Below are 25733 nucleotides of genomic sequence, written 5' to 3'. Positions count from 1 at the left end.
CTCAGTGATAATAGTCCAAAAGAATCAGTTGCTGCCTGTGACAAGATCATAGATGGCAAAAAATTTTTTTCACACCAAGAAAGTACCATGGAATAAGTCAGTCTTTAAAAATCGTCTTGGAGTTTTCTTTGTAGGTTAATTCTGAGATAGGTACTAACATAAACATCTCTGCTGGGGCTCAGTGGCAGTTTTCCATTACTTTCATAAAGCCCTGTGCCATCAAGCACACCTGTGACAGATACTTCACCTATTTTTCAGGCTTCCATTTGGGAGCCCTAACCAGTTAAATACAAGAACATTGGGCAAGGCTTTTTAAGGTAGAGAAGGCAAAAGCCCATAGCATCTGCCTCTGCCAGAACCTCCAGGGGTTGCTTCTTGTTGGGCTAGTTCCACTTTTTGAGCCAGTTTGAAGCATTCCAGGTTACAGTATCCATAAATGCAGGTACTTTCACTGCCTGGTGTTTCATCTAAAGATGAATGTGGTGTTTTCTATTCTTTGCCATCACATCACAAGTTCAAGGGGTGGGAGTCAATTCTCTGCTGAATTTTACTGACATACTTTACCTGCCTTGTTTGGTTTCAGGTAGTGGAATTCGACACCCCGACTGCCCTTCTGGCCAATGAGAACTCGCGCTTCTATGCTATGTTTGCTGCTGCAGAGAACAAGGTTGCTGTCAAGGGCTGAAATTCAGGGCAAAGTCACTTTAATTTTGGAGAGCTATGCTCCCTGCCTGTGGCAGGCCAGCTCTTCCTCCTCCTCGCAGATTATTGCCTTTTCATCTTTTAATTTTTAGCACAATGTGTCAAGACAGAGAGTTTTTAAAACCATGTCAGAAGAACTCTTCATGTTTTTATTATTGTATTTATTCCATATTACTAATTTTTTGTTATTAAATGCACTCTACAATGGCTCAGGGAGCCATAGTTATAAATGTATCAGAGGCCTATAATGAAGCTTTATACATGTAGCTATATCTATACATAATTCTGTATATAGCCTATATTTACAGTGGAAATGTAAGCTGTTTATTTTATATTAAAATAAGCACTGTATTAATAACAGTGCATATTCTTTTCTATCATTTTTGTACAGTTTATGGTACCAGAGATCTGGCTTTATTGAACTGTATCAGACAATGTTTTGTCTTTTACAGTTCGTCTTTTCTTAGTGCCGGATTTTCTGTGTGTCTGAGTGGAAGTGAAGCTTTGCAATAGTGTCCTTTATTGTCACATCTTTGTCTAGCGCAGCAGAGAAGAGCTCTGTGGTGTAACTATTGCATTGTAATTTATCAAAGCTATTTGGGGCATCGCTAATGTTCACCACGGCAGCAGCTGCTGCTTCCCATGATGCTTTTCCAAAGCAGGGTTTTTAGTGATCCGAGTGGAGAACCACTCCTGGGTCACATTAAGGCCTTGTATTTTCTCAGTGTCCTGACACAGTATTTCTTACTGTATCAGAGTTTAATGCAAGCAAGCCCAAGCTCTTCCTGCTTCGCTGATCTAACACAACCAAAATCTTACTGTTTGTGGAATGATCTGTAACAAATTAATCATAAGGTTCAAATCATACCCTGTATGCTGGCAGGAAAGCCTTTTCAGAGTTGCTTTAGCTGACTGACACTTTATCTTGAAGCTGCTAACAGTCCTCGAGGTTTAGGTTGGCTTTCACTGGCATGGGTAACACTAACTCTTTGTTCTGCTCACTTAATACTAAGATTAATCAACATTGATATTTCCGGTTTCTTTCTTGCACACTTGTTAAGGAAGCAGTCCTTGACCCCACATCTTCAGAACCTTAAAGAGGTTCCTGTTGATCAGGATGTAACACTGGTGTAGGACATGGTTTTCTTACTGTAAATGACCTACCTCAGGTTACTGGGTCCTGCGTAGTGCGTTGCCATGATCACTGTACACCATCCCTGTTTTTTGGGACCTGTGGCCCGGGGGACACAGTCGCTCCTGTGATAGCCGTGACTTATTGAATGGTCAGCGTTGCATGTCTTTGTCAACTTGGACATTTTGTAGCCTTAGCATGTTTGCAAAATGTCTCATTGAGGCAGAAATCTAAAAAGTAAATAAAATTATTTTGGGTTTTGTAAATTTTATTGGCTTAAGTGGTTTGTTTTGGGCACATAAAGAACTTTGCACTTTTTTGAACCCTGGGGAACAGGTTTGCAGGCCTTGGGTCTTTTTTTTTTTTTTTCCTCTTGTCATGCACTGCCGTCTGATCTATCTTCAGAGTAAAGATGTTTTTTTTAAAAGTGTAGTGGGTAATTTTTGTGCCCTCCAGCATGAGAGTAGCTTGCAATACATCTATGTTGAGTAGTACAGGGAGTAATAATTTATAGTGTAAGTATTCAAGACAAGTAGAAGGGCTGAAGTCAGGTGGAAAACTTCCTTAGGCTCATATTTTCCATTTTCTTTACCTGAAAGCACTACAGTTTATAGAGTGACATGACTGCAAAGTCACAAAGAAGCTTTTCTACCTACCAGTACCACCACAGGCAAATTGTGGCATTAACAGAGCTTGCACTGTAGCTTGAAGTAGCACAAAAAGCTTTGTTGGGATTGTTCTTAACTCTTGTCCAAAGCAAGAATTAACTGGCATAGACCTTAACCTGCTCACAGGCCTGGAGTTTACCCCATGGACTTCAATATTTCCCTTGAAGAAAATGGGCTAATGTACCTGGTTCTCTGTGCTGCTGGGGTCAGTGTGTGACTTGACTTTGCAGCTAATGCTGAGCTAATGACAGTCTGGGCAAAAGGGGAGCCATCCTGATCTTGTCCTCCTTCTTCTTCCAGGCTGGGACTTCCTCTTCCCTTCCCGATGCCAGCAGTGGCTCTTGTGTGGTCCAGTTCAGAAAGCTAACTTGCAGAAAGCAGGAATGCTGAGGAGACAGGAAGGCACCACTCACAGGAAGGGAGGTGAAGTGGGGCTGCTCTTTTCAGTAGGTGCTGAAAAGTAACAGTAGCATAGGTGTGAGACAGAAGTGCTCAGCATTCACTGCCCCCAACTGCTGCTTCCCAATTACACTCTCTTAAAGAGTTGAATCTTTGCTGCAGCTTTGGTCAGCTGAAACAGCTCAGCAAGGTGTCAAACAAGGGTCTGTGATGGAGCAGGTGAACAGTCACCTGTGAACAGCAGGGATTAGCTCAACCATTTTGTTAAACCTTGGCTGCAGCACTGCTACTTTGGAATTAAAGACAGAGACTGACAGAAGGAAACGTTCTTTCTGTTGTGATCACTTCTGTGCTTCATTTGGCACTTGTCTCACAGGTGTACTGAAGTATTGCTGCTCACAGGGGTAGCTGTAATTTTTTTACTGGCTTTCATCAGGATGCTCCTGAACCCAGGAACAAGCTGAGGCCTGGCTAAGGGCTCTGTCACTGAAGTGCAGGGAAGAAACATTAATATTTACAAATGGGACTGAAGTATCTGTATCTTTGGAGCATTCTGAAACAGGTTGATGATGATGATTGGAATGTTCAAGAGTTGGATTCTGCTTTAGAATTTATAGTGTAATATCCAGAGAAGACCTCATCCTATGAGGAATAGAATAAGACACTGGGATTGGGACAGAGACTTTCCTTAAAGAGATCTTACTGAAAATGCCATGGAGATATCACATGCTTCTATTCTGGTTTAATATCAGCTGGCAACTAAGCCCCACACAGTCCTGTGGGATGGGGGAGAGAATTGAAAGAGTAAAAGCTAGAAAACTTGGGAGTTAAGGCCAAGACAGTTTAATAGGGAAAGCAGAAGCCACACAAGTGAAGCAAAACAAGGTATTCATTCCCCACTTCTCCACGAGAGCAGGGCTCCACTGCTGTAATGGTGACTTGGGAAAATAAGCACCATCATTCTGAATGTCCCCTCCTTCCTCTCCAGCTTTTATAATGCCATATGGTCCGGAATATCTCTGTGGTCAATTGGGTCAGCTGTCCCTGCTGTGTCCACTCCCATCTCCTTGGGCACTTTCAGCCTCCTTGCTGGTCATTTGAGGAACAGAAATGTCCTTGGCTCTGTGCAAGCCCTGCTCAGCAACAGCTGTACAACATCCCTGAATTATCAACACTGCTTTCCGCACCAGCCCTAAACACAGCCCAATACCAGCTACTGTAAAGAAAATTCACTCTAGCCCAGCCAAAACCACATCTTACAGCAAAGGCTGTGGCTCAAGACCAGCAGGTGTGCAAGAGGAGAGAGATTTGCTTGGGATAAATGCTTATTGTATTGTTCTCTGGAATTTCCATTACGTCAGTTTTGTTTATTCTGTCCAAACACAGTGAGTGCAGCTGATCCTGATTCATTATCAAAAGCTTAGAGCCTCTTCAAGAGAATGTGGTCCTGCTCATCTCATCTGTCTGATGAGTGGACACACTGCACTTGCTTGGGACTTCAACAAAAGCACAGGTAGGATTCTTCTAAAATTACCCTGGAGTTAACATGCAGTTACATTGGTAAACTCGGGCCCTAAAGTTGTCCTGGACTGAACACCTGAGGACATGTTACTCTTACCCGTAGTGAAGGTTGTGCAGGGTCAGATCCTGAGGTGCTTTGCCCATCACCTGTACCTGAAAGCTGGGTCATACAGACTTAGTGCATCAGTAGAAACAAAATTGGAGGAAGCTAAATTTTTTTGAAAGGTATGAGTGAGAAAAGGTGTCAGAAGGATAAAAGCAGAACATTTGATTTATTAAAGGAGGATGTGGACAGCAACAATGGCAGGATGGAGTGTTTTTCTTAGTTATAAGGGGATTTATTGCAAAGGCAAAATTTCTCTATGAAAGTGCTTCAAAAAGAACACTGAGAAAGTGCAGTCTGCTGTACGCAGCAACCAACTAGCCTGAGTCCTATCTTGTTATTTTTTACTGCAACTGTAGCATGTGTTTTACTATATATAAGTGATTACACAAAGGTTTTCTTTAGCTTCAGGTCGGTGGAGGGTGATACTGTGGTTTGTTTAACTCTTGGTTGAGCCGGTAACCGCAGCCACAATGTGCTGAGGCCACAGTTTGTGCCTCTGGTGTGACGATACAGTGGAAACTGAGATGGAATTTGGTGCAAATGCTGCAGTTGTTAGTGTAAGGCTGGGGAGGCTTTCAGAATGTACCACTACAGATTCATTAAACCCACAACCATGTGAGAAATGTTCCTGTCTTGTCCAAAATATGTGCCTTGGAGCCTCATCAGGCAGTGAGGTAGGCAAAGCATAACAATGAAAATTAGAGTGAAAATAACTTACAGAATTGTCATTACATGGGGCAGAGACTGCACTTCTCTTGGGCTGGGGGGGAGTGCAAATCACAGTTACTTGCACAAATCTTCTTCCTTCCAGCTTGCTGACTCCTACTGTTGCCATGCAGAGAAACAAGTGCTTGTACAAAGCTGATAATTTTGTGGTTTCTGTCCTTTCCCATCTAGGAAGGTAGCAGTAGAGGGTGTGGGATTGATTGCCTCGAGTTCTGGGGAAGAGGAAAGTACATTATGTCTGAGCTGGGCTCTGAGACCAGTTCGCAGTGAGAGATGGAGGCAGTAAACTACGGGCAGCCCAGCTGGGAGAGAAGGGATTAAAAAACCGGGGGTGTAAGGGGTGCAGGGAGAAGGGAGGCTATTTAGGGTTAGCTGTGAGCTCGATGTGGGGGTGTGACCAGGAGGAAGCCAAACTAAGGTACTGGTGGGATGAGGGTGCAAGAATCAGCCCTGCTGGGAACCGTGCAGTGTGGAGGGTTTGGGGGTGTTTGTGGTGGAGCTGGGGCGGGGACGGTGAAAGTGAAGAATTCAGGCGGTACGGTGGGGACAGGAGGGATCCGAGCGGGCTATTGTGGCGGTGCCAATGGCCAGCCCCAGGCCAGGCACCGGGGCTGGGCTGTGAGGAGAGGAGCGAAGCTCTGCGTGGGCCAGTTAAAACTGCCCTGTGAAAGGGGCGCGCAGGGCGGCACGCGCGGATACCCACGCCTGTGAGTGAAGGAACGAACGGGTGAAGAAATGAGTAAATGCACAAGGGAACGCTGCTCTCCCGGGGGCGGTGCCAATGTCCGGGGCTGTCCCGGTTCCGGCCCTGTGTCCAGTTGTTCCCGGGCCGGCCTGAGGCGCCGCGGGGCGGGGCCGGGGTGGGTGCGCGCGCAGCGGGCGGGGCGGGGCCGCCCTCGAGCGCCCCGCGGCGCCCCCAGGCGGCCGCGCCCGCCGCTGTTGTCTGGGCCCGGGCCCTGCGCTCCCTCGGCCGGTCCTTTCCGCCTCCCCCTCCCCGCCCCGGCCGCTCCGGCCGCCGGGGCCTCCCTCCTCCCCGCCCGCCCATGGATTTCACATAGCAGCCGCCGCCTCCGCCGCCGCCTCCTCCTCCTCCTTCTCCGCCGCCGCTCCATGGCGGCTCCGGCTCCACGGCCGCCCGGCCTGTGCTGCTGCCGCAAGGGCTCCGCGGCCGGGCCGGAGGCGCCGCCGGCCCCGCCGCCGCCTCCCGAGCCGCCGCCGGACGTGGCGTCGGCGTCCAGCTCACAGCTCTTCAGCCTGAGGCACCTGCACCTGGGGCTGGAGCTGCGGCCCGAGGCGCGGGCGCTGGCGGGCTGCTTGGTGCTGGAGCTCTGCGCGCTGCGCCCGCAGCCGCGCGCCCTGGTGCTGGACGTGCACCCGGCGCTGCGCGTCCTCTCGGCCGCGTTCCGCCGTGCCGCGGCCGGGGAAGCGCCCTGCGCCTTCGCCTTCTCGCCCGCCGAGGCCGCCGCCGCCCCGGCCCCGCCGCCCCCGCCGCCCTGCCCGCCGCCGCCGCCGCCCTGCGCGCCGCCCTGTGCCGCCAGCCCGCCCGCCACCGCCACCTTCCTCTCGGCGCCCTGCATCGCCGCCGGACCGCTGCCCCCCGCCGCCCCCCCGGGGGACCCGCCCGCCGGCCCCCCGCCCGCTGTCGAGCCGCCGCCGCCGCTGCCCCTCTTCGCCCAGCCGCCCAGCTCCGCCTGCCCAGTCGGCTTCAGGGTGGACCCCTTCACCGACTACGGCTCTTCCCTCACTATCTCCCTGCCCGCCGCCCTCCAGCCACATCAGCCCTTCCAGATCATCGTCCGCTACACCACGGCCGACGGCCCCGCTGTGAGTACCGGGCGGGGGTTGGTAACGTAGGAAAGCGGGTCCCAAGGTGGCTGGTAGAGCCCTCCCGTGCCGCCCCTGCCCGTCGCACATCTTTGCTCCTGTTCTAAGTGACCGTCGGGGAAGCGCCCCGACTCGGCAGCGAAGGCGGCGGGAGGATCTCACTGCCAGTCCTGTCCCTGGCCCCATCGCCTGGCAGCAGCATCTGTCCCCTGCCCGCAGGGGCTCTCGGCACTGCCAGCCCCGCGGTCCCCTCCGCACTCAGCAGCGATGTTCGTACCGACCTAGCCACTCTCCCTCCTGTCTTCTCCCCATCGCATGGACCCCAAGCCTGTTGATCCCACCTCACGATAGGAATTTAGTAGTTTTTCGTTCTCTAAGGACATTGTAGTTTTTGGCAAGGAGAGTGAAAATTTGCAAACTCCTGCCTCGACTTAATCCTTCAGGATAAATTATGTCATCCACAATCTAGGAGTTTCTCTGGGGGTTTTGCCAGCTGCTAACAAAATCAGGCCTTGCACACCTAGGCTGGTGTTCCAACGAGCCATGGTCAGGAGTTTTGAGAAGAGCAGAGCTGATTCCACATGTTCCTACAAGTTATGATGAAAAAAGTGATGAGAAATGGCCCAAAACGCCCCTTTGGATGTAGACACGGAGGTTCTTCCATGTCTGTGGATTAGTTTTCTTCAGCAGTGAAATGCTTTGTTAATTCTGTCATTCCTTTTAAACCCCAGGTATTTAGAAGCACCTTATTGCCAGCCTTTTAGTGCTGCTTGTTAGATCTTGTGTTTCTAAGATGTTATGACAGTGAAAACATGAAGTTCCCATTGAAACATCTGTTCTTTCTATTACTGTACAGTCTGTTCAGGTTGGAAAGCCAACTGAGGTGATTTTCATCATGTGGTTCATGAATCTATTTGCAAAAGAAATATTTTTTTAATAAGAGTCTTGCAACTTTATTTCATCTATCTTGCCTAGAGGAATTGTCTCTCAGCCCTCTGATTTGATGTTGCCGTTGCACTGGTCAAAACCAGTAAATGCGTGGATCTATTTGACTTTTACAGTGTATTTAACAAGGGCAGGAATTTAACATAAAAGCTTATTGCAAAACAACCCACAGGAAGTAAATAGTAGGCCTTTCCTCTTGATAGGAAAGTCTTGCTGATTAGAATGTGTTTGCTGGATGTTTCTTAGTCTAATTTTAATACTACAGGGAAGATCACAAAAGTAATTTCATCCTTGGAATGATCTGGGTAGTCTTAATATATTGGCTTACTTGGAATAGTGAGTTCCAAATGAAGATTTTTATTGACAGTAGTTTCCTGTGGTCACGTGGTGACTTTTTAATGTTGTAATCCTTCCCTAAAAGTGCAAAAATGAAGTAAGATTCTGGCACTATTAAAGTTGAGATCCACTTGGGTATTGTTCCTTTTCATCTCTGGAATTCCTGGCTTTACTATTTCCTTGTACAATACTCTGCCATGTAGCTCACAGTGTGTTCAGAAAATTCTGTTCATTATTTTTCCCAGGTTTATGAAGAAACCTGTTTCTTTTGTCCACTCTCTGCCTTGTTTATGGTGAGAAGGCTTTAAAGCTAACTTGGCATAGCTGTGTTCTCCGTAATCGTTCTCAGTCTGGCTGAGCCACACCTCCCAAAGTACACGATAACATGCTTTCCTCCTCTTGAACAAATTGTTTTATTTTAGGCCAGCCTGTGCTTTCCCCTGTGTTTTGCCAGCCCTGTTGCCAAAGGGGCAGCCTGTCCTGCTGAATCTATGAAGAAACCATCTCAGTATGATTGGAATACTGATCTGGCTTTGAGAATGTGAAAACCACTGGAAGGTTCAGGGCACTGATGTGATGTTCATTTAGTCTCACCTTGTATTAATGTATTGTCTCCTTGGCCCCACATGCAGTCCTGTGTGGATGCTGGAAGAGGGCATTTCTTCCATTCCCTCTGTTGTTGTCTTGCTCCCCATGGATCAGAGGTGAACTACCTATTCTTTATGCTATTTTTTGGAGTCTTTATTGTACTTATAACAGTGTGTCCTGCTTCAACAGAAATGAACCTGCAAGGGCTCATGTCAAGATTATTGATGGTCACAGCACTGGGGACATGTACTGCCCTTTCCAAGTGATACTGGAAAGCAGAAGCAGGCATTCTCACTGACATAAATCCTACCATGTTTGCTCACTCTCTATTGTAGGTTTTGGCTGGCAAAATATTTGTCCTCGAGTAGCACCTGTTGTAGCCCTTCATGTTCAGCATGCTGAACTATTTTGTTTGGATCCAAAGCAGTTTGGTGCTATTGTAGTGCTCTCTGTCATTGCTGTTTTTTGGCACAGCACTGCACTTTAACAGGGATGAGTAACCCATATGTGTATAAGGGTCAACTGCTTTATACTCATGTCATGTAAATGCTCTGGCAGTTCCTTTTCTCTGTCAGTGAGGCACAGATTTATAGTGTCAGAACTCTCTCTTCTAGAAGTTCTGTTTTCTTTGGCCATTCTAGGAGTTTATTCTCCTTGGGTGAGGGTTTATTTTCTGTGGGACCTTTAGCATACTTGTGGGACCTATAAAACAGTAAATGCATGTTACAGTACAGTGTGAATGTGTTGGCAGTAAGATCAGCAGCAGAGATAGTATTTAAAATTGGAAACCTGTTGTCTTGATATACTTGGTTTGAGCCATCTGGACATGTTATTTGACTGTCCCATTATTTCTCATGTGGAGGAAGAAGCCAAGATCTTTGGGTGTTTGATGGACATTGAGAGACAGCTGAGAGATTAAATCTGCCTTTCACAGAGCATTCCAGCTCCCTGTGCTGTTAGGAAACCATATGCTCAGTACATCACCAGTTTCCATCAGAGCAAGACTGTCACAATCATTGTGTATCTCTCCTGGTGTGGGCTGAAGGCACACAGTTATCAGGTGTGTCAGGGATAGTAGTCCTGTTCTTCCTCTTCCTCATCCCTTACTTCTTGGTAATACTCTTATGTGATATTTTCTTTTTTCCTTCCCTATTGAGAAAAATCTACACCTATCTCTTGCCCACTGTGTCATTCCTCTGATTTGGCAGTGCACATCCAAACACCAAGGCTATTTTCTTTCCTTAAATGCAAATCCTCCTCTGGGTTCTGGTACAAAAAATTATAACATTTCCTCATTTTCAGGATTTAGCAGAAAGGACAGCCCTCTTTACAGTCCTAGAAACTTCCCTGTAATTCCTTAGATTTGTCTTGATTCCTCAGTCCCCATAGAATGACTTGCTGCCACCCAGGTGTGCCTTGCTCCTGTCACGTGCTCTACATCTGAGGTTTTTTGTTTACTTTGTCATCAGATAGAGCAGCTTGTTTGCCTAGAACAGAAGCTGTGGCTTTGCAGCTCTTCCTGCGACCTTCATCAATAATGCATGTAGAAACATGGAGAGGTTTAAAATTAAAAGAGGCTTAGCTAATTGCCTTTGTCATTTGCCAGATTTGGGGAAAAGATTATGATCTAAGTCAATAAAAATTATACTCTTGGCAGGTGCCTTATAAAGTGTGAGCTTCTTTGCAGTATGTAGGCAGGGGAAAGCCTGGGCTGCCCAAAGCCTTTGTTCAGCAGAGGAATCAAGCAGGTCTTTTTAATTGAAATGCACCACAGAATGGCTTTAATGTGTGAAACAGCTTTCCTGTATACATGAAAAGCTAGATAAAAATGAAGAGCATGATGACGATGTCATGTGTATTTCCCAAGGGGAAGTGGAGGAGGATTTTGGATGTGGAGTAGATGATACAGCCCCAAATACTGCTCTGTCCCCATGCTCCACCACCTGCCCCAGCAGCACCCTGTGCCTTACACTCCTTTCTGGGATGCTGCTTATACTCATTTTCCCCAGCCCATAGCTCTGCCTCTGTCCGGCAGCATAGCCTGGTCTATTTATATTACAGATCTATTTATATTGTTTCAGGATAACTTTCATCATTGTTCCAAGTGCATCTGGAAAGCGAGACAGAGGCTTGCCATGTAGCTGCAGACATTAGAAAACAGGGGAAAAAAATACTTCATCCTCTGCAAATGTTTTCCCTCTTGGCTTTTGGGGCTGGTGCTTCGCTTAACTTCAACCAAATGTCAAATAAAGTGGGACTGGTTGAAAAGACGTTGTCCTTAATTTATGGAGCTTCTTGTAAACAAGAATCAGCTCTTGGTTCCCCTTCCCTTCCTGCGTATGTTTTCCTCCTGCACTGCTTAGGGAGAACTTCCCCTTATCTCTCTGCTGTAAAGGCATCATCTGTCAGCCCTTTTTCCTTCCTACTCAAGTGTTGCAACTTAGGTGTGGTGGTGCCTTATCTCTCTGTTTCCTGTGTTAGCCTCTTCTGTCTCTCAAAAAGCAAAGGAAACAATATTTTGAAGATGAGTCTCCTCAGCAGGGCCAGCTGGTACAGATTGGAAGTCAGACTCAGTGATACAAGCACAAAGTCACTGATCAGAGGAGTGTTTTTAAAAGGCATTGGGGCAAATCTTTGAAATTTAATTTCTGAGCCTCTTCCCTGGGCCATGCCCTATATTAAAATACAGCACCTTCATTTTTTTGTAAATATGTGTTCTGCTTGGAAGTTACTAGTTATTGGTGTGTAATGAGACATGTCCCCAAATGCCTTCTGGAACAGCTGTCTCCAGTTCCATAATACGGCATTGCAGAAATGATACTCATTGCTGTGAAACGCTGGTATCCATGAGAAATGTAGGAAATCTGTGGCTATGTAGGTGCCCCTGGGCTGTGACCCAAGGCTGTGGGCAGTGCTATGCTGAAATGCAGCACGTGGATGTGAACAGACTGAGGTCCTCAGAAGTCCTGCTTTAAGCTTGTTTCTGGCCTTACAGTCTTGTAATAGAAGAGAATAATCTTAAATTTCAAGAGATTAATTTTACTTCTAGATAAAGGTTTTTAATTTTGTAATGCCTCCCATCTAAAAACCCCAAACATTTGCCAGCAGAAGTGTGAGAGTCCATGGGAATAACTGAAAGCTGCTGACTGTGTTTCCTGTCCTCACCTTTCACTGATCCCCGGGGGTACTGCTCCAATGAATGATTTGGGAGAGGAGCACACTGGCATCTGAGGAAAAAGGTCTAAAGGCGAGGGAAGAAGATATCAAAATGTAACCTTATAGGACAGAAGGAGAGAGAAAACTAGCTTCCAAAAGTTGACTAGGTGACAGAGTTGTAATATGTTGTTAAAACATGAGCAGACTTAGTACCCAGGCTTCTCTTCTGTGTTTCATTCCTACCCCTTGAGGGCCAGAACTGAACTAGTATTTGCACGAACTGCTGTTCCCTGATCTCAGATTTACTGCTTGCTTTGATCTAAGAATACAGAAGACTCAGAAGTTTTATTCCTTGGGCTTGACTGTTTCCAAGACTTCCAGTGGTTCCAATTTTATTGCAAATTTCACAATATTTGATATTTTCCATCAAAGTTCAGCTCCGGAGTTCTAGGATTACAAGGAAGTCCTTATTTTAAATTGCTCCTACACTTCAAAGTTGGAGGTAGGGAGCATGTGAAAGCACAAATTTGGAAACAGAAAAACCAAAAGGCAAATAATTGGACTTTTTCTTATTATTCTTAATCTGTTCTAATTATTTGCTGAGGGTCTGACTCGTGATTTATTCGCTGTTTGGTGCTGAAAATTGACGTGCTCAGTGGTGTGTTTTGTTGGCTTTTCTTTTGTGACCACCCAGAATCTCCTTATCCATTCCGTAAAAAGGGGCCTCCAGTGTCCTTGACCAGATGTTTCTTACATATACTGACTTTTTTGCATAGTGTCAAAATGTTTGATGCTGTAGCCAGGAGGGCAGTGTCAGGGTCACAGATAATGTTGTGTACACTGTTCAGCCTCAGGGATTTTTGGTTAGTGGATTTGGGTTTGGTTTTTTTTTTTTTCCTCTTCAGCTTATGTTACCTCAGTCCTTCTATTCCTTTTCATAGTGAGTTACAAACATGGAGATATCCAGTGTAGTCCCTTTGAGAAGAAGGCTGTGTGGATGTTTGTTAGGGACTTATTATTAACCAAGCAAATTGATACAACAGAAATAGTGAGTGCCTGGAAGTTACTCTGTTGCATGTCACCACTCAGTGTTCAAACAGTAAGAAATTTTTCTGAGCATTCCCAGCAAATAAACTGGAGTAGAAAGAGGTATTGTTAGAGATGGAAATGTGTCCCATGCCAGGTGCTCATCTGGGGAGCTAAACAGCTAAGGTGGTGCTTCTCCCCCACAATTCTCTTGATTTCATGTTTTGTTTTTGGCAGTTTATCCGTGTTCTCTGTTTCCCTCACTCTTCTTCCCATCGTGTTTCAACAGATCTGGTGGCTTGATCCAGAGCTGACATACGGCAATGCCAAGCCCTTTGTCTTCACACAGGGACACTCGGTGTGTAACCGCTCCTTCTTCCCCTGTTTTGACACCCCTGCAGTGAAATGCACCTACTCAGCTACTGTCAAGGTAAGAGATGGCTGTGAACGGTTCATGGAGCTCTTAGTTGCTGTTGACACATAGTTACATCAGGTATTTTTAGCAGTTTACCTGGTCAAAATATTGTGGTTCAGTGTTACAAAGAATAGTGAATTTTTTCGGTTCAGTTCTGGTTCTTGGGCCAGAATCAGTGTAGTACCAAAAAGGTAGCTCTGTTGCCTACCACTCTTGGGTCTTGCCTTTCTTGTACTTAATGCTGAAAGGGTAATTATGAAATGCAAATATGAGAATTTGTTTGGTCCCTTCCAATAGTGGTTATTGATGATAATGCACAACTTTATTGTACCAATTTTTGGAAGAAAAAACCTGAAGTTGTTTGGAATCTGTATCAAATAATGCTGCATTGTGTATAGATTAAATAATATGTGGGTGCTTTTGGGACAGCTGGCAGCTCCTATAGGAGGAGTAATGTGTTTGGTTGGTATGTTTTCATGTATGGGCAGATTGTGGTATGAAAACCTCACATTTTGTGTTCTATAAATGATTGTTTTTAATGTACATCATCAGGCATAGATGAAAAGGAACCAAAGATCTGTGGTTCAGTCATTCACCTGTGATTATCTGGTGAGTTGATGTGTATGATGTTGGTTTTCCAGGCTCCAGCAGGCATACAGGTGTTGATGAGTGCCACCCAAAGTTCCTACCTAGAAGAGGAAGGTGTATATCAATTTTACATGGAATATCCAGTTCCTGCCTACTTAGTGGCCTTGGTGGCTGGAGACCTCATACATGCAGACATAGGTCCAAGGTAAGATTTGCAGTGAGTTCATTCTGGCTTCATACTGTAAAGTAGTGAAGATGTTTGAGTCATTGATAAGGGAGCAGCTGGGTTCATGAGCTGTGAGCACGGAGAGAGTTTGAAGTGTAGCTGGGTATAAAGAAATTCATGGCAGTGCACTGGCAAAGACATGTTCCTCTTTCATAAATGTTGCCTACTCTTCCCTGAAGTCATTACAGCTGCTTTCTGGTTGCCTTGTTGAAGGGATTTTTGGTTACCTAGTGCCATGTTCCATGGAGCATTAGTCTAGGAGGGCCCAGGTCTGATGGGAGGTCTCCTTGCTCTATTACCATACATGGAAGTGTGGTAAGCAGTCAAGGTTTTTTTTTTTTTTTCTTTTCCTAAGAGATAATTCAGTTTGCTGAAATATCACCTGATGTTTTCTGTTTTCTGACAGGAGCAGAGTGTGGGCAGAGCCTTGCCTGCTGCCAACAGCCATCAGCAAGCTTTCTGGCATTGTTGAACGCTGGTTGACTGCTGCAGAGAGTTTGTACGGCCCCTATATATGGGGAAGGTGAGTTTAATCAGTCTCCTGGGAATGTGCAATGAGAACAAAATAAAACAGTATTGAGAAATGATCATGCTTTCTCCCTATAGCAGGGCAAACTAGCATTTCAACTGGCAGCATTGTAGTGGCTGAAAACACTCTGGACTTTTGTCTCCACAAGTGGCAGGGAGGATCATGGAGGCATGGAGGTGTTTTAGCTGGTTTGCAGGGCAGAACTAGAAATTTCTAAACAGTGGAACTTTCGTGAGGAGTGAGGTTTTCTCATACTACAGTGTTTTGTGGTGTAAGTCCAGCACTGGGCCAGACACCATTTAAAATTTATTTTGTAATTGTAATTGTAAATGTATTGTTTCCTTTATCTCATTTATTTCTGCATTTATTGTGGCATGCCTGAGAATACTGAAAATCTCAGTACAGAGTCATTGAGAATCCAAGTCCCCCAAACCAACATTGAATAGCTTGACTATGTATTAAAAAAGAGTGGTTTTGAGAGAATACTTTCACTCTTTGGATGGGAGAAAATGTTTACAAAGGTTTCCTATATTTCTTTGCTAAAGGTAAGCAGGAAGATCGCCTTGCTGTTCACTTATAAAATATTGCTTGAAATAATCTGAGAATATGGCCCAGTGTGCCAGAGCTGATCACTGGTAAAATTTAGAAAACAAAACAATTATTACTGTTGTGTTCTGAAGTAGACAGATTAAAGTTACTTTGCTGACACTGCATGTATAGGAAATCAATTAAATCATTGACAGCTTCCTTCAACTCTCTTTCCTAGGAGCCTCTGGGGACTCAACACTGTGTTACACTACTATTTATAGTGTAAACAATTCTTGTGGATCCCAGATACACAACTCGTGATGAATTTGTGTGTGTGAAGGGAGCACAATGCTTCCAGGATGTGCTGCATCCACTGTACATTAAAAGACTGTCGAGTCTTTATGTCCAAACACAAGCAGGTCCTTGGCCAACAAAATAAATTGCGATCCTCTGCTCAAAGAATTAGGCACCACTGGTCTAGAAGGTTTGTCGCTGAAGTCACAAGAAGGTCTCAGAAGAGCTAGCCTTCCCTAAAGGAAGAAAAGTGTTATTGTGCCTTCTGACAGAAGAAAATGTTACTGTGTTTTCTAGCTGCAATTTACTCATCTTCTTTCTTTTCTCCCTAATTTTAGATATGACATTGTTTTTCTTCCTCCATCCTTCCCTATTGTTGCCATGGAAAACCCATGCCTGACCTTCATCATCTCTTCCATTCTGGAGAGTGATGAGTTTTTGATCATTGATGTCATTCATGAAGTTGCCCACAGCTGGTTTGGGAACGCGGTCACCAACGCCACGTGGGAGGAGATGTGGCTGAGCGAGGGCCTGGCCACCTACGCGCAGCGCCGGATCACCACCGAGACCTACGGTACAGCTGCAGAAACCTCTCCTTGTGCTCCTTACCATAACTCAGAGTTCCCTGCTTAGAGGATTTGCCTTGGAAGCTCAGAAGTCTGTGGGGAGCTGGTTTTCAGTTAGGATTTTTTTATTTCTGGAACACACACCCACACACAGCCCCAAACTTTGTGTTGAACATCTTGCATATTTAGAGTTTGACGTTGTCGTGGCTTTAGTGGGCTCAATACTTGATGTGGTACCAGGGGCTTTGAGTGAGGTGTGTTAGCACAATGCTGTGGGGACTTGTAACTACAGTTGGGTACCAGGAAGTGCTGATATGCCAGAGCAAGGTGAGCAGAGGATGCTTCAAAGAAAGATGTAAGAAATCTTGTCACAGTTATGTTGTGAAATAACTGTCCTCTGAGCAAGTGTCCTTTTAATTCTGATCAGTCAGTAGCTACCTACTGTTAAAAAGAATGATGGCAGTAGCACCAAAAAAAATTGCACATATTTATGTAGCTGTTTATGTACTGGAGGCTTCCTGCAGGATTGTAAGCCCTGCCTTTGTTTGTGTCAGTGAATTTCACAGTCAGTTTTTTGGTACTGTAAGTAGTAAATCATTCCTCTTGCTTTTAAGTTTAACTGGCTTGTTATTGAAGTGAATAATGGGAATGTATGCTTTTCTAGTTTGTCCCGTTATGTTCTCAAAAGCCAGTTCCATGTGTTTTCTCAAGCATCCATTGCAAACAATCTTAGAAAAGTTCCTAGAAATCTTGGCAGCAAAAAAGTTTAGAAGAAAGCATTTGTTTTTATTAATGTACATTGTTTCTGGACATGAGCTGATGACAATTTAGGCAAAGAAGTGCTCTGAGCATCTATGGAGATGTTACAATGCATATTATGTATCTCTGAAAGCCGTTTTATGATGAGTAATTCTCAGTGGGTTGTACTGTCCTAAGTCACGTTATATATGGCAGTGAAGTGAGTAGGTCAGCAGATATCAACCTATTCATCATCTTAGTCTGTTCCATCCAACCTAGAACAAAATTCTTGCTGATTTTGGTCTGGTCTCTAGAGCTGGTTGTTTCAAGAAGCATTTGCTTCTGTGCAATTCTTTAGTAAGCTCTTTCTCCATTCTATTTTGTTTCCAACACAAACCTCTGATCTAAATCTTACCATTTCTGACATAACTTCTGGAATATCTTCTGTTGGTAGTAAACAGGCATCTTTGCAATGATATTGTTTAGGGAAATTTGAGTCCACTGACTACCGCTCCTCTTGGATCTTGCTTAATTCTCCTCTCTGTACCTTGAAGTAATTGCCCTTAACACTAGTTATCCTAGTTCTTGCTTTCCCCTGGGAAGCACGTCCACTTCTTTCTCTGCTCATACAGGTTCTCCTGTTTTCTAAATATATCCTGGTTCTTAATTTACATTTGGCTATGTAGGATTCGAGTGTTACATCGAGACTCTGAGGTTCTATCTATGTAACAAGCCCTATATTCAGGTTAAAAATTCAGCAAAGAAGGTTAAAATGTTAATACTTATGGATGTTAAGTATCTTCTAAATCTAAATATCCATTTTCTGCAGCTTCTAATGTATGCAAGGGCAAGTGAATGATCTCTTGACTTGGCAGTGTAATACAGCTAGTTTGGTTTGAAAACATGGAATGCTCTACATTGCAGTTAGGGAGAAGAGGAGGAGTAGCTTACCCAGTCACACCTGTAAGAAGTCCTAATGAGAGGAAGGTGAAATACTTCGGGCAAATAACTGGTAGGGTGATGGATAAAGCTTAAAAAATATACACAGGATCTATAATAAAATAACCAAATCCAATCCTTTTCTCTTTCCACTCAAGAGGTGAGATTTGCTTAGTAATATCCTTGGCACTGAATATGGAATTGTGTCTGCTGTTCTACCAGTGACAGTATGTTTTTGTAGCACTTGATTGTTCCCTGAGAGTTACCTGTACAATACTTTCTTCAGTGCTGCTCTCCTTATCTTGAAAGATCTAATAAGATGATGCCAAGGATGTAAACTTTAGCATAGTTTTCATGCTGTTTTGTTTTTCAGTGCAGCCTGATGTATGATCAGAGTGAGGAAATATACTGGGTTAGGTTCTAACTTCCATTACTAATTACACGGATGTTCTGCATTCAAGTTTCTCTGCCATTATATTATTGTGGTTCTGTCTCACTGTTCTGTCTCTTGCACCTGCAGCAGCTTTTACTTTGTCCCTGTGCCAGTCCTGCACAGATCAGGTTTTGCTGATCATTTTCTCACAACTAACAAGTTACTTTCTGGGATAGGAGCTGCATTCACTTGTTTGGAGACTGCATTCCGCCTCGATGCTCTCCACAGACAGATGAAGCTCCTTGGTGAAGACAACCCTGTCAGCAAGCTTCAGGTTAAACTGGAGCCAGGTATTGCTTTTGGCTGAGGCTACTCTACACAAAATTATACAGCATGATGGAATATTGACAAAAAATGACTAATATTTACATGTCCTTTATGAAAAAATACCAAACAAACACCAGGTTTGTAAGCCAGTCTAAAAATAAGTAAGGAAGCTTTGCTTTCAAACTTTTTTCAAGGTTGGAAAACTCATCTTTGTAGATATTGTTCTGTGTAAGAGCAGACTTACTGAGTAGAAGAATGTGAAAATCTGCCTTGAAAGCCATATGGGTTTGAAATTCTGGATGTGTAAAGTAACATATTTTAAAATGGAAATATTTAGAAACATAATATAAAATCCTCTGCTATTCAATGTTCTTCTTTATGTGTTCATGTAAGAGCTAAGTATGTAAGTATGTATGTATTGTATTTAGCATGCAGATAAACGGTAGCTCTAACAGGTTGCTCTAAGTTGAGCTGTGCAGAGGCTGTTGGGTTATTCCCTGAGCCAGATGCATGACTGTGCTCCACATTTACCCATCTCCTTCACTGGTAGTTCTCTAGTTCTGTGGTCACAGTTGGGTGGGTGAAGCAGTCTTCTATCTGATGGTATTTAAAACAACCTAAAATGCCAGTGGAGATGATATTGGAGTCAAATGGAATGGAAAAGCATGCATTGGAAGCCTCAAAAAAGGAGCAAGTAGTGATTACCTTATACTGATATCTTTGAAAATTTGTGCTATGGTGATTCCCAGAACGTGGCACTGAAAAAAGAAAAAAATTACTTCTTTTCAAGTTCTGGATCTGTTTTCAGTGATTATTCCATTGAGAATTACTACTTACCTCCAATGATTGATTCTTAAAAGAATATAATTTTTCAGGCTGTGTCTTTGGACTGCATCTCTTTAATTTACTGCAGTAACTTAAATGTACTGACAGCAAGATTCTCTTTTTTTAAGTCACTATGTCTCACCTTAGTGATCTCTAAGGGGTCTGTATAACTCAGAAGGGCTGGAAATCACTCACCTCATTAGTTTCCTATCCTTTCAGGTGTAAATCCCAGTAATTTAATGAACCTCTTCACCTATGAGAAAGGCTACTGCTTTGTTTACTACCTGTCCCAGCTCTGTGGTGACCCCAGACACTTTGACTCCTTCCTAAGAGTGAGTGTAAATATGTCTTGTCTTGAGATTTAGAGCTGATTTTTTGTTGTTGTTGTTTGGGGTTTTTTTCCACAGCTTCTTTCACTATGGCTAATTTTTAAGCGTAGAGTTGAGTAGAAGTGTGTCAGAGATGGAGGAATGTTGTAGGCTTGTCAACCGACATGAATCTTTCTACAAGATTTCTGAGATTCTGAGCTTATGAGGTGCTAGATACAGAATAGTAGTATATTTTTGTTATCTCTTGTTTGTGCTCCAAGTAATTAGAAAGCTGTTACAGCACAGATTGCCTGTGAATGGAAAGATGTGACTCGATTCACTACTAAGAAGTGTTAACTTGGGGTTTTTTAACCAGGGTGACAAAGGGTATGAGTTACTATATTGGGGCAGGTCAGTGCCTGGAAGCACGCTTGCAAAACCTTTAGAAAATTGCCAGCTACTCCTTGTTTTGGAAAAGGAAAATGAAATACTCAGCGGCTGTATTTGCAGCTACTAATTCTTTTTTCTTGTTATGGTGTTTCTTTATTTAACTGGGTGAGGAGGGAGAATATTTTTCTTCATTTTTTTTAAACTTTCAAGTAATTGTTCCTACTCTTATGTTTGTATTTTTTTTTGTTTTTGTTATTGTTGTGGCATGCAACGGTTCTACATCAAAAGGAAGCTGTCTTGCTCCTAATCATAATTTGAACATTTTACTATTTTAGGCCTACATTGAGAAGTATAAATTTACCAGCGTTGTGGCTCAAGATCTTCTGGATTCCTTCCTGAATTTTTTTCCAGAGCTGAAAGAGCAATGTGTTGAGAGCAAAGCAGGTAGAAGATTTACTAAGTTAACTGTAAACACTGTGGAAAACCTGGATGATAAATTTTGTGCTTGACTTGGAGGATGCACAGGGAAGTGCTAAGGCAAACAAAATAATTCAGAAACAACATACTTTTGGCAGAATTTGTGGTTACTGCCTCTATGTTGGGGAATGAGAACCTCTGCAATTGCTGGCAGTTTTTGGTATTAATTAGCTGAGTGTCCCTTGGTTAAGTTTCTCATTAACTCACCCTTCACTCTGCAGACAGAATGATCAGTGCTTGTGAGATTTATACATGCTTAAATGCAGGGAAAAGGTGAACACACTTTGAAATGTTATCCATTTTAATAACTGAAAATATGCCTTGAGAACTGTAACTTCCCCAAGATCGTACCCATACATATAAAATCTCTTCCAGAATGATTCACTTTCTCTTATATCTCCTATTTATAGCTGTTGGTGGATTTGTGGAAGGTCTGTGGCCTATCAGGTGCTTATTATCTCACTTTCTTTAAGAAATGAGACTTACGTTATCCTGCCATGTGTCCATCCCTTTGAGGAGCTGTTGAGCCCATTGGTCAGTTTAAACCAGGCTGGCAGAGTACAGCTCTTAAGGATACTGGGTGCCTGCAGGCTTTGTGGAGAGGAAACTGCCTGTGGAGAGGTGTAGATGAGAGAGTTTACTGTGGCAAAAGCTGCAGCATGAGCTCAGTGTTCTGTTTTATTTGGCCCACTGGTAGGCTAATGAGTTAACCACAGAATTTGCTAATTTTTGCCTGGTTAATATTCAGGAGATGCAGAAGACAGAAGTTTTAGTGTAGATGGTGTGGAATAGGAAGTATTGCCAAGGGTTAGGAAAGTAAAAGGTGGTAAAAGGTCAAGAGGAAGAGCTCTGCTGGAAAGCAAGGTCTGCTGCTTGTGAAGAAACTTTTTTTTGTTGTTATTAGTTGCATAAATAAATATAAATTGCTTGAGTTTACTGGTGGATAGGAGGAGTTTAGTCAGCCCTCTCACCTCCTTTTGTTTTATAAAATGGGTTTTCTCTGTACTTGTCAGTCTTCCTCTGAGAGGGAAATGCAGGCATGCAAATATTAGAGCATAAATTGAACGCAGGTACTTGTCAACCTGGCTGCCTTATAAGAGCACGTGTGTTTCTTGTACTTACTGTACTGTTGAGCTCTAGAAAACTCACAATGAGGTTTGGAGAGGTGTTGCTGGCACTCTTCTAGGTGTTCCATAGGCTATCCCACTGAGGCTGCTAAGACTGTTGTGTCACTGTAACTATTGGTTGCTGTTGTTGGAACCTCTCTTAACTATGCTAGAAGTGGTTCTGAACTTTGAGGCAGCCAAGCCACCTGCAGAGATCTCTGCTCCACATTTTTGGTGCTCCTCATTCCAGGACTGGAGTTTGAACGTTGGCTCAATGCTACAGGACCTCCGTTAGCTGAGCCAGATTTATCTCAGGGATCCAGTCTGACCAGACCAGTGGAGACACTCTTCAAACTCTGGACCACAGAGCCCCTGGACTCTGTTGCTGCTGCCAGCAGTGTTGACCTCACTAAATGGAGAACGTTCCAAACTGTGCTTTTCCTGGACAGATTGCTGGATGGATCACCACTGCCACATGGTGAGAACTTTTACCAGGATAGTAGAAAATTATCCCTGGAATAATTGATTGAATTCTTAAGATCCCTGCCTCTGGTTGACATTATAATTCACTTAAAGTCAGGTTGATGTCCCAGGCCATAGCAGAGAGGTTGAAATAGGTGATCTTCACAAGTCTTTCTCAGCCCAATGGATTCTATGATTCTGTGATTTTATGAATTATTACTAATGTGATGACCCTCAAAATTGACAAAATAGGTCATCTTTCTCTGTGTATATACTTTTTTCAGAGGTGATAAAAAAGCTCTCGGAATGTTACTCCTCCCAGCTGGACTCCATGAATGCAGAAATCCGTATCCGCTGGTTGCAGATTGTAGTCCGAAATGACTATTATCCAGACCTTTACAAAGTCCGTCGCTTCTTGGAAAACCAGGTACTAACTGCTGGATTAAAATCACTGCACCTCTCAGTGCATGAGACATGTGCATGAGACATGCGACGTGAAAGACCTTGGAACTTCTGCTTCCTGGCCAAGTGTAGCCCAGGTGTGTTGCGAAGGGGCTGAGCATGGCTCACCTGCTAGCGGTGGGGAGGAATGGGCAGATGTAATTTCAAATGCCTACAGATAATCTCTGCTTTTCTAGCCTGACTCAATAACCTTGTCCCAGCTCTGCCCCGTGCATTTTATGTATTGCTTTGTAGCAGCCCTGGCTTTTCCTGACAAGTTTTTGCACTACTAAATCATGTGATTATTTGAATATTTACACTTCAAGCAAGGCTAGGGCTCATCGAGTTCTTTTCAGTAGTTGTTATTGTGCAGGAGCAAAAGGTTAATGCATATGTTCAGTGTGGCCTCTTCTATTTGGCCTTTAAAAATAGTTCTGTTATTTGTGGAAGTAGCTCAGTCTCAGAGAGAGCAGATTTCTTTTTATTACCATTCATAAAATTCCTTGCATCAGACTTAGAATAGACTCATCTGTCTTTTGAAGAAATGTGTTGCAGTCTGAAGTTACTCGGGGGCTGTTGGAGCGTAGCTGTAGAACAGCTGAACTTCTTGACTTTTATTGAAGTGTTTTTATCTTGTTTTCCTTTTTTGTAGATGTCTCGGATGTACACAATTCCACTTTACGAGGACCTTTGCACTGGCACCCTCAAGTCTTTTGCCTTAGAAATTTTTTACCAGACCCAGAACCAGCTACACCCCAATTTGCGGAAAACGATCCAACAGATCTTATCCCAGGGCTTGAATCCACTTCCTGCCATAGACACTACAGCAGTCACTACAGACACACCAGCAATGGTGCTTGAGGACAAAGTCTCAGAGGCCACAAATGGTGCCATTTCACTCAGGGATGTCAACGTGTCTGCTTAGATCACCAGTTCATGCCAGCCACGAAGCTTGAAAATGGGGACAGAAACAGAGGAAGGATACCGAGCGTTGCCTCCTTTCCTTCAGGCTTGCAGCTGCAGTGTGTTGTAACTGGATTTCTCTCCCAAAACACAAAGCAAATGTGCCTTCAAGTAACCAGCGTTTGATACTGCCAGGTTTCAGAGATCTCTGCCAGCTGTGTGATGAATATTTTGATTCAGTTTTTACTGGGCAGGGACTCCTGGGCTGTTACTTCTCCATGGAAAGTGGATAGTTCCCTTTCCTGAGGCTCTTCTGGATGGTTTCTCCGGATTTGTTGTTTGGTGGGGGGCAGGTTCTTTTTCTTACTATTTTTTTCTTTTTTTTGTCTGAGGCCACTGAGGCATGTCCTACTTGCTGTGTGTATGTTGTTGGGGAGTGTGTATGTGTCAAGCTGTCATTGTCCTAATATTTGGGCTAAAGTTCTGCAAAAGAGAGACTCAGGAATTGTTAGTGGCAGCAAACATGTTTCCATGTTATGCTCCTTCCTATGACAGAGGTATTGTGATTTGGGAGGAAGGAGACTAATGCTTAAATGATAAACTAATTTTAAATAGCTCCTGTTCCCCCCTGCCCATAGGTGGCTAAATAATAATAATAATGCTCTTTATATATATTAAAAGATATATAAAAAAGAACAGGGAAACATTATGATGGATTTGAAATCCTTCTGTAGTTAACCCTACTCTCAATTTTTCCTTTGCACTCGATGGGACAAGCAATAAGGAAATGTGTAGGCTTGAATTTTCAAAAAAGTTAAAATTAGGTTCCCAAATGCCATCAATTCTGGTACTAGCTGGATGCCTAAATCTTTTTTAACTGTTTTGACAACTCTAGCTGCAACTTTTGCTAGTGTGTCAGGATGTGTGGCACATGCATCAGATGCACTCTGTGTGTCTCCTATTCTGTCCTTTTGGAGGAATTAACAAGACCTGTAATTTTTTTAAGATCCCCAGCATATCTTGGCCTGTAAGTCAGCCATGAAAATATCCATACTAAGATTTTACCACCTTGAATAATGTTTGCCTGAATAACAGTTGCCCTGTCATACGATAGTCTGAGGGAAGCACTATCTTTCTTGATGTAAAACTTTTAAGTCCCACTTTACCCAAGTCTGTTTTCTGACTTACGGTGGGCATAAGGTGCCATTTCATTTCCCTGGTGTGCTGTTTCTCTGGATCACTGGCCAGCCATGCAGAATGGGAAGACACTGTCTTCCCTCTGTGCTGATTGGTCTCAGGAAGCTGAGGGCAAAGTGTCCTGCGTATTGCAGAGTACAGGCGATGGTTCTTAGACTCTGTGCCACAAACTTTTTAACGTGGGTACCCATGTGCTCTCTGTGAGCTCCCACAAGGCATCTCTGAGCCGATGCATCACCACCAGGATACTATGAACAAAAGGCAAAACATTTGGAAAAGGCTCAGCTAACAGAGATGTGAGAGAGAAATTGTTTTATACTCCAGGGCAAATTTTAGCCCTGCTATGGGGATCTGCATAGACAGGAAGAGGAGGAAATTTGAGAGGGTTTTTTTTTTCCTTCACCAAAAGTATCTGTTTACACCCATGTGTGGATGGGGACTTAGGTGCTGTTACTGGATCTGCATTTTCTGGCTTTAAATGAATTTGGACTTCACCATAGCCTTAGCCTGGGCTGAACTGGGATAAAGCAATAATAAACTCAGGCCTCTGTAGTGCTTCATTAGTTTTAAAAATGGGCCATCAGCATTTTTGGGCTTCAGAACTCCAAGCTCTGCTCTTTGCTCCTTGAATGGGATTATCTTCTAAATTCTGTTTTGTTTTCCCAAAAAGGATGGAGAATGATGTTTTCTACACAAATCTCTTTCCTTTTCACTTGTTGTTCTATTGAAAGAGATTTGTACAAGCTGACTTTACACTTCTGGAGTTGCCGCTGTTGGTGCTGTGTCTCCTGGACCCCACTGCCAGCAGCAGCAGCCTGCTCGAGACCAGGAACCACTAGCATATTTTGGAATCACGAGCCTCTGTTTTAACACATTTTATTTAGTGGGAGAATGTTTGTGACCCTGGTGGGAATTTTTCATTTACATGGATGCCTTATGATGATTGTCAAATTAAACTAAGCTTTGTGACAA

General features: G+C 43.7%; 2 protein-coding genes and 1 long non-coding RNA gene across 9 annotated transcripts in view; 2 read left to right on the top strand and 1 right to left on the bottom strand.

The window, feature by feature from the left end:
- The window catches only part of ABCC5 (ATP binding cassette subfamily C member 5), a 43210-nt gene extending 41110 nt beyond the window's left edge, over positions 1-2100 (top strand). For all 5 annotated transcript variants that reach the window (XM_014871597.2, XM_088170926.1, XM_014871595.2 and 2 more), the window contains one exon: positions 584-2100. In XM_014871597.2, the coding sequence (XP_014727083.1) occupies positions 584-685 (102 nt within the window). In that variant the 3' untranslated portion in view covers positions 686-2100. The remainder of the gene's footprint in view (positions 1-583) is intronic.
- On the bottom strand, positions 796-6931 carry LOC148222681 (uncharacterized). Of its 3 annotated transcripts, XR_015805749.1 has the most exons (5): positions 6811-6931; positions 5247-5466; positions 4520-4582; positions 2687-2955; positions 796-2064 (listed from the first exon to the last, which is right to left on the bottom strand). It is a non-coding gene; the product is annotated as an uncharacterized LOC148222681 (long non-coding RNA). The 3 variants fall into 3 exon arrangements; XR_015805750.1 differs by lacking the exon at positions 6811-6931 and having other exon boundaries at positions 2687-3990; positions 5247-6097; XR_015805748.1 differs by lacking the exon at positions 6811-6931 and having other exon boundaries at positions 2687-6200.
- On the top strand, positions 6272-25733 carry RNPEPL1 (arginyl aminopeptidase like 1). The gene is made up of 11 exons (XM_088170928.1): positions 6272-7078; positions 13419-13559; positions 14186-14337; positions 14765-14881; positions 16048-16283; positions 18562-18675; positions 19697-19809; positions 20511-20619; positions 22009-22236; positions 22505-22647; positions 23314-25733. Exons 1-11 carry the CDS (start codon positions 6365-6367, stop codon positions 23584-23586), a joined length of 2340 nt encoding a protein of 779 aa, XP_088027054.1. The 5' UTR covers positions 6272-6364; the 3' UTR covers positions 23587-25733.

This window comes from Sturnus vulgaris, chromosome 10, assembly GCF_052056855.1.
Source record: "Sturnus vulgaris isolate bStuVul1 chromosome 10, bStuVul1.hap1, whole genome shotgun sequence".
Lineage (NCBI taxonomy): Eukaryota > Metazoa > Chordata > Aves > Passeriformes > Sturnidae > Sturnus > Sturnus vulgaris.
The sequence above is the reverse complement of the archived record's forward strand: the minus strand, read 5'-3'. Positions and strand labels throughout refer to the sequence as shown.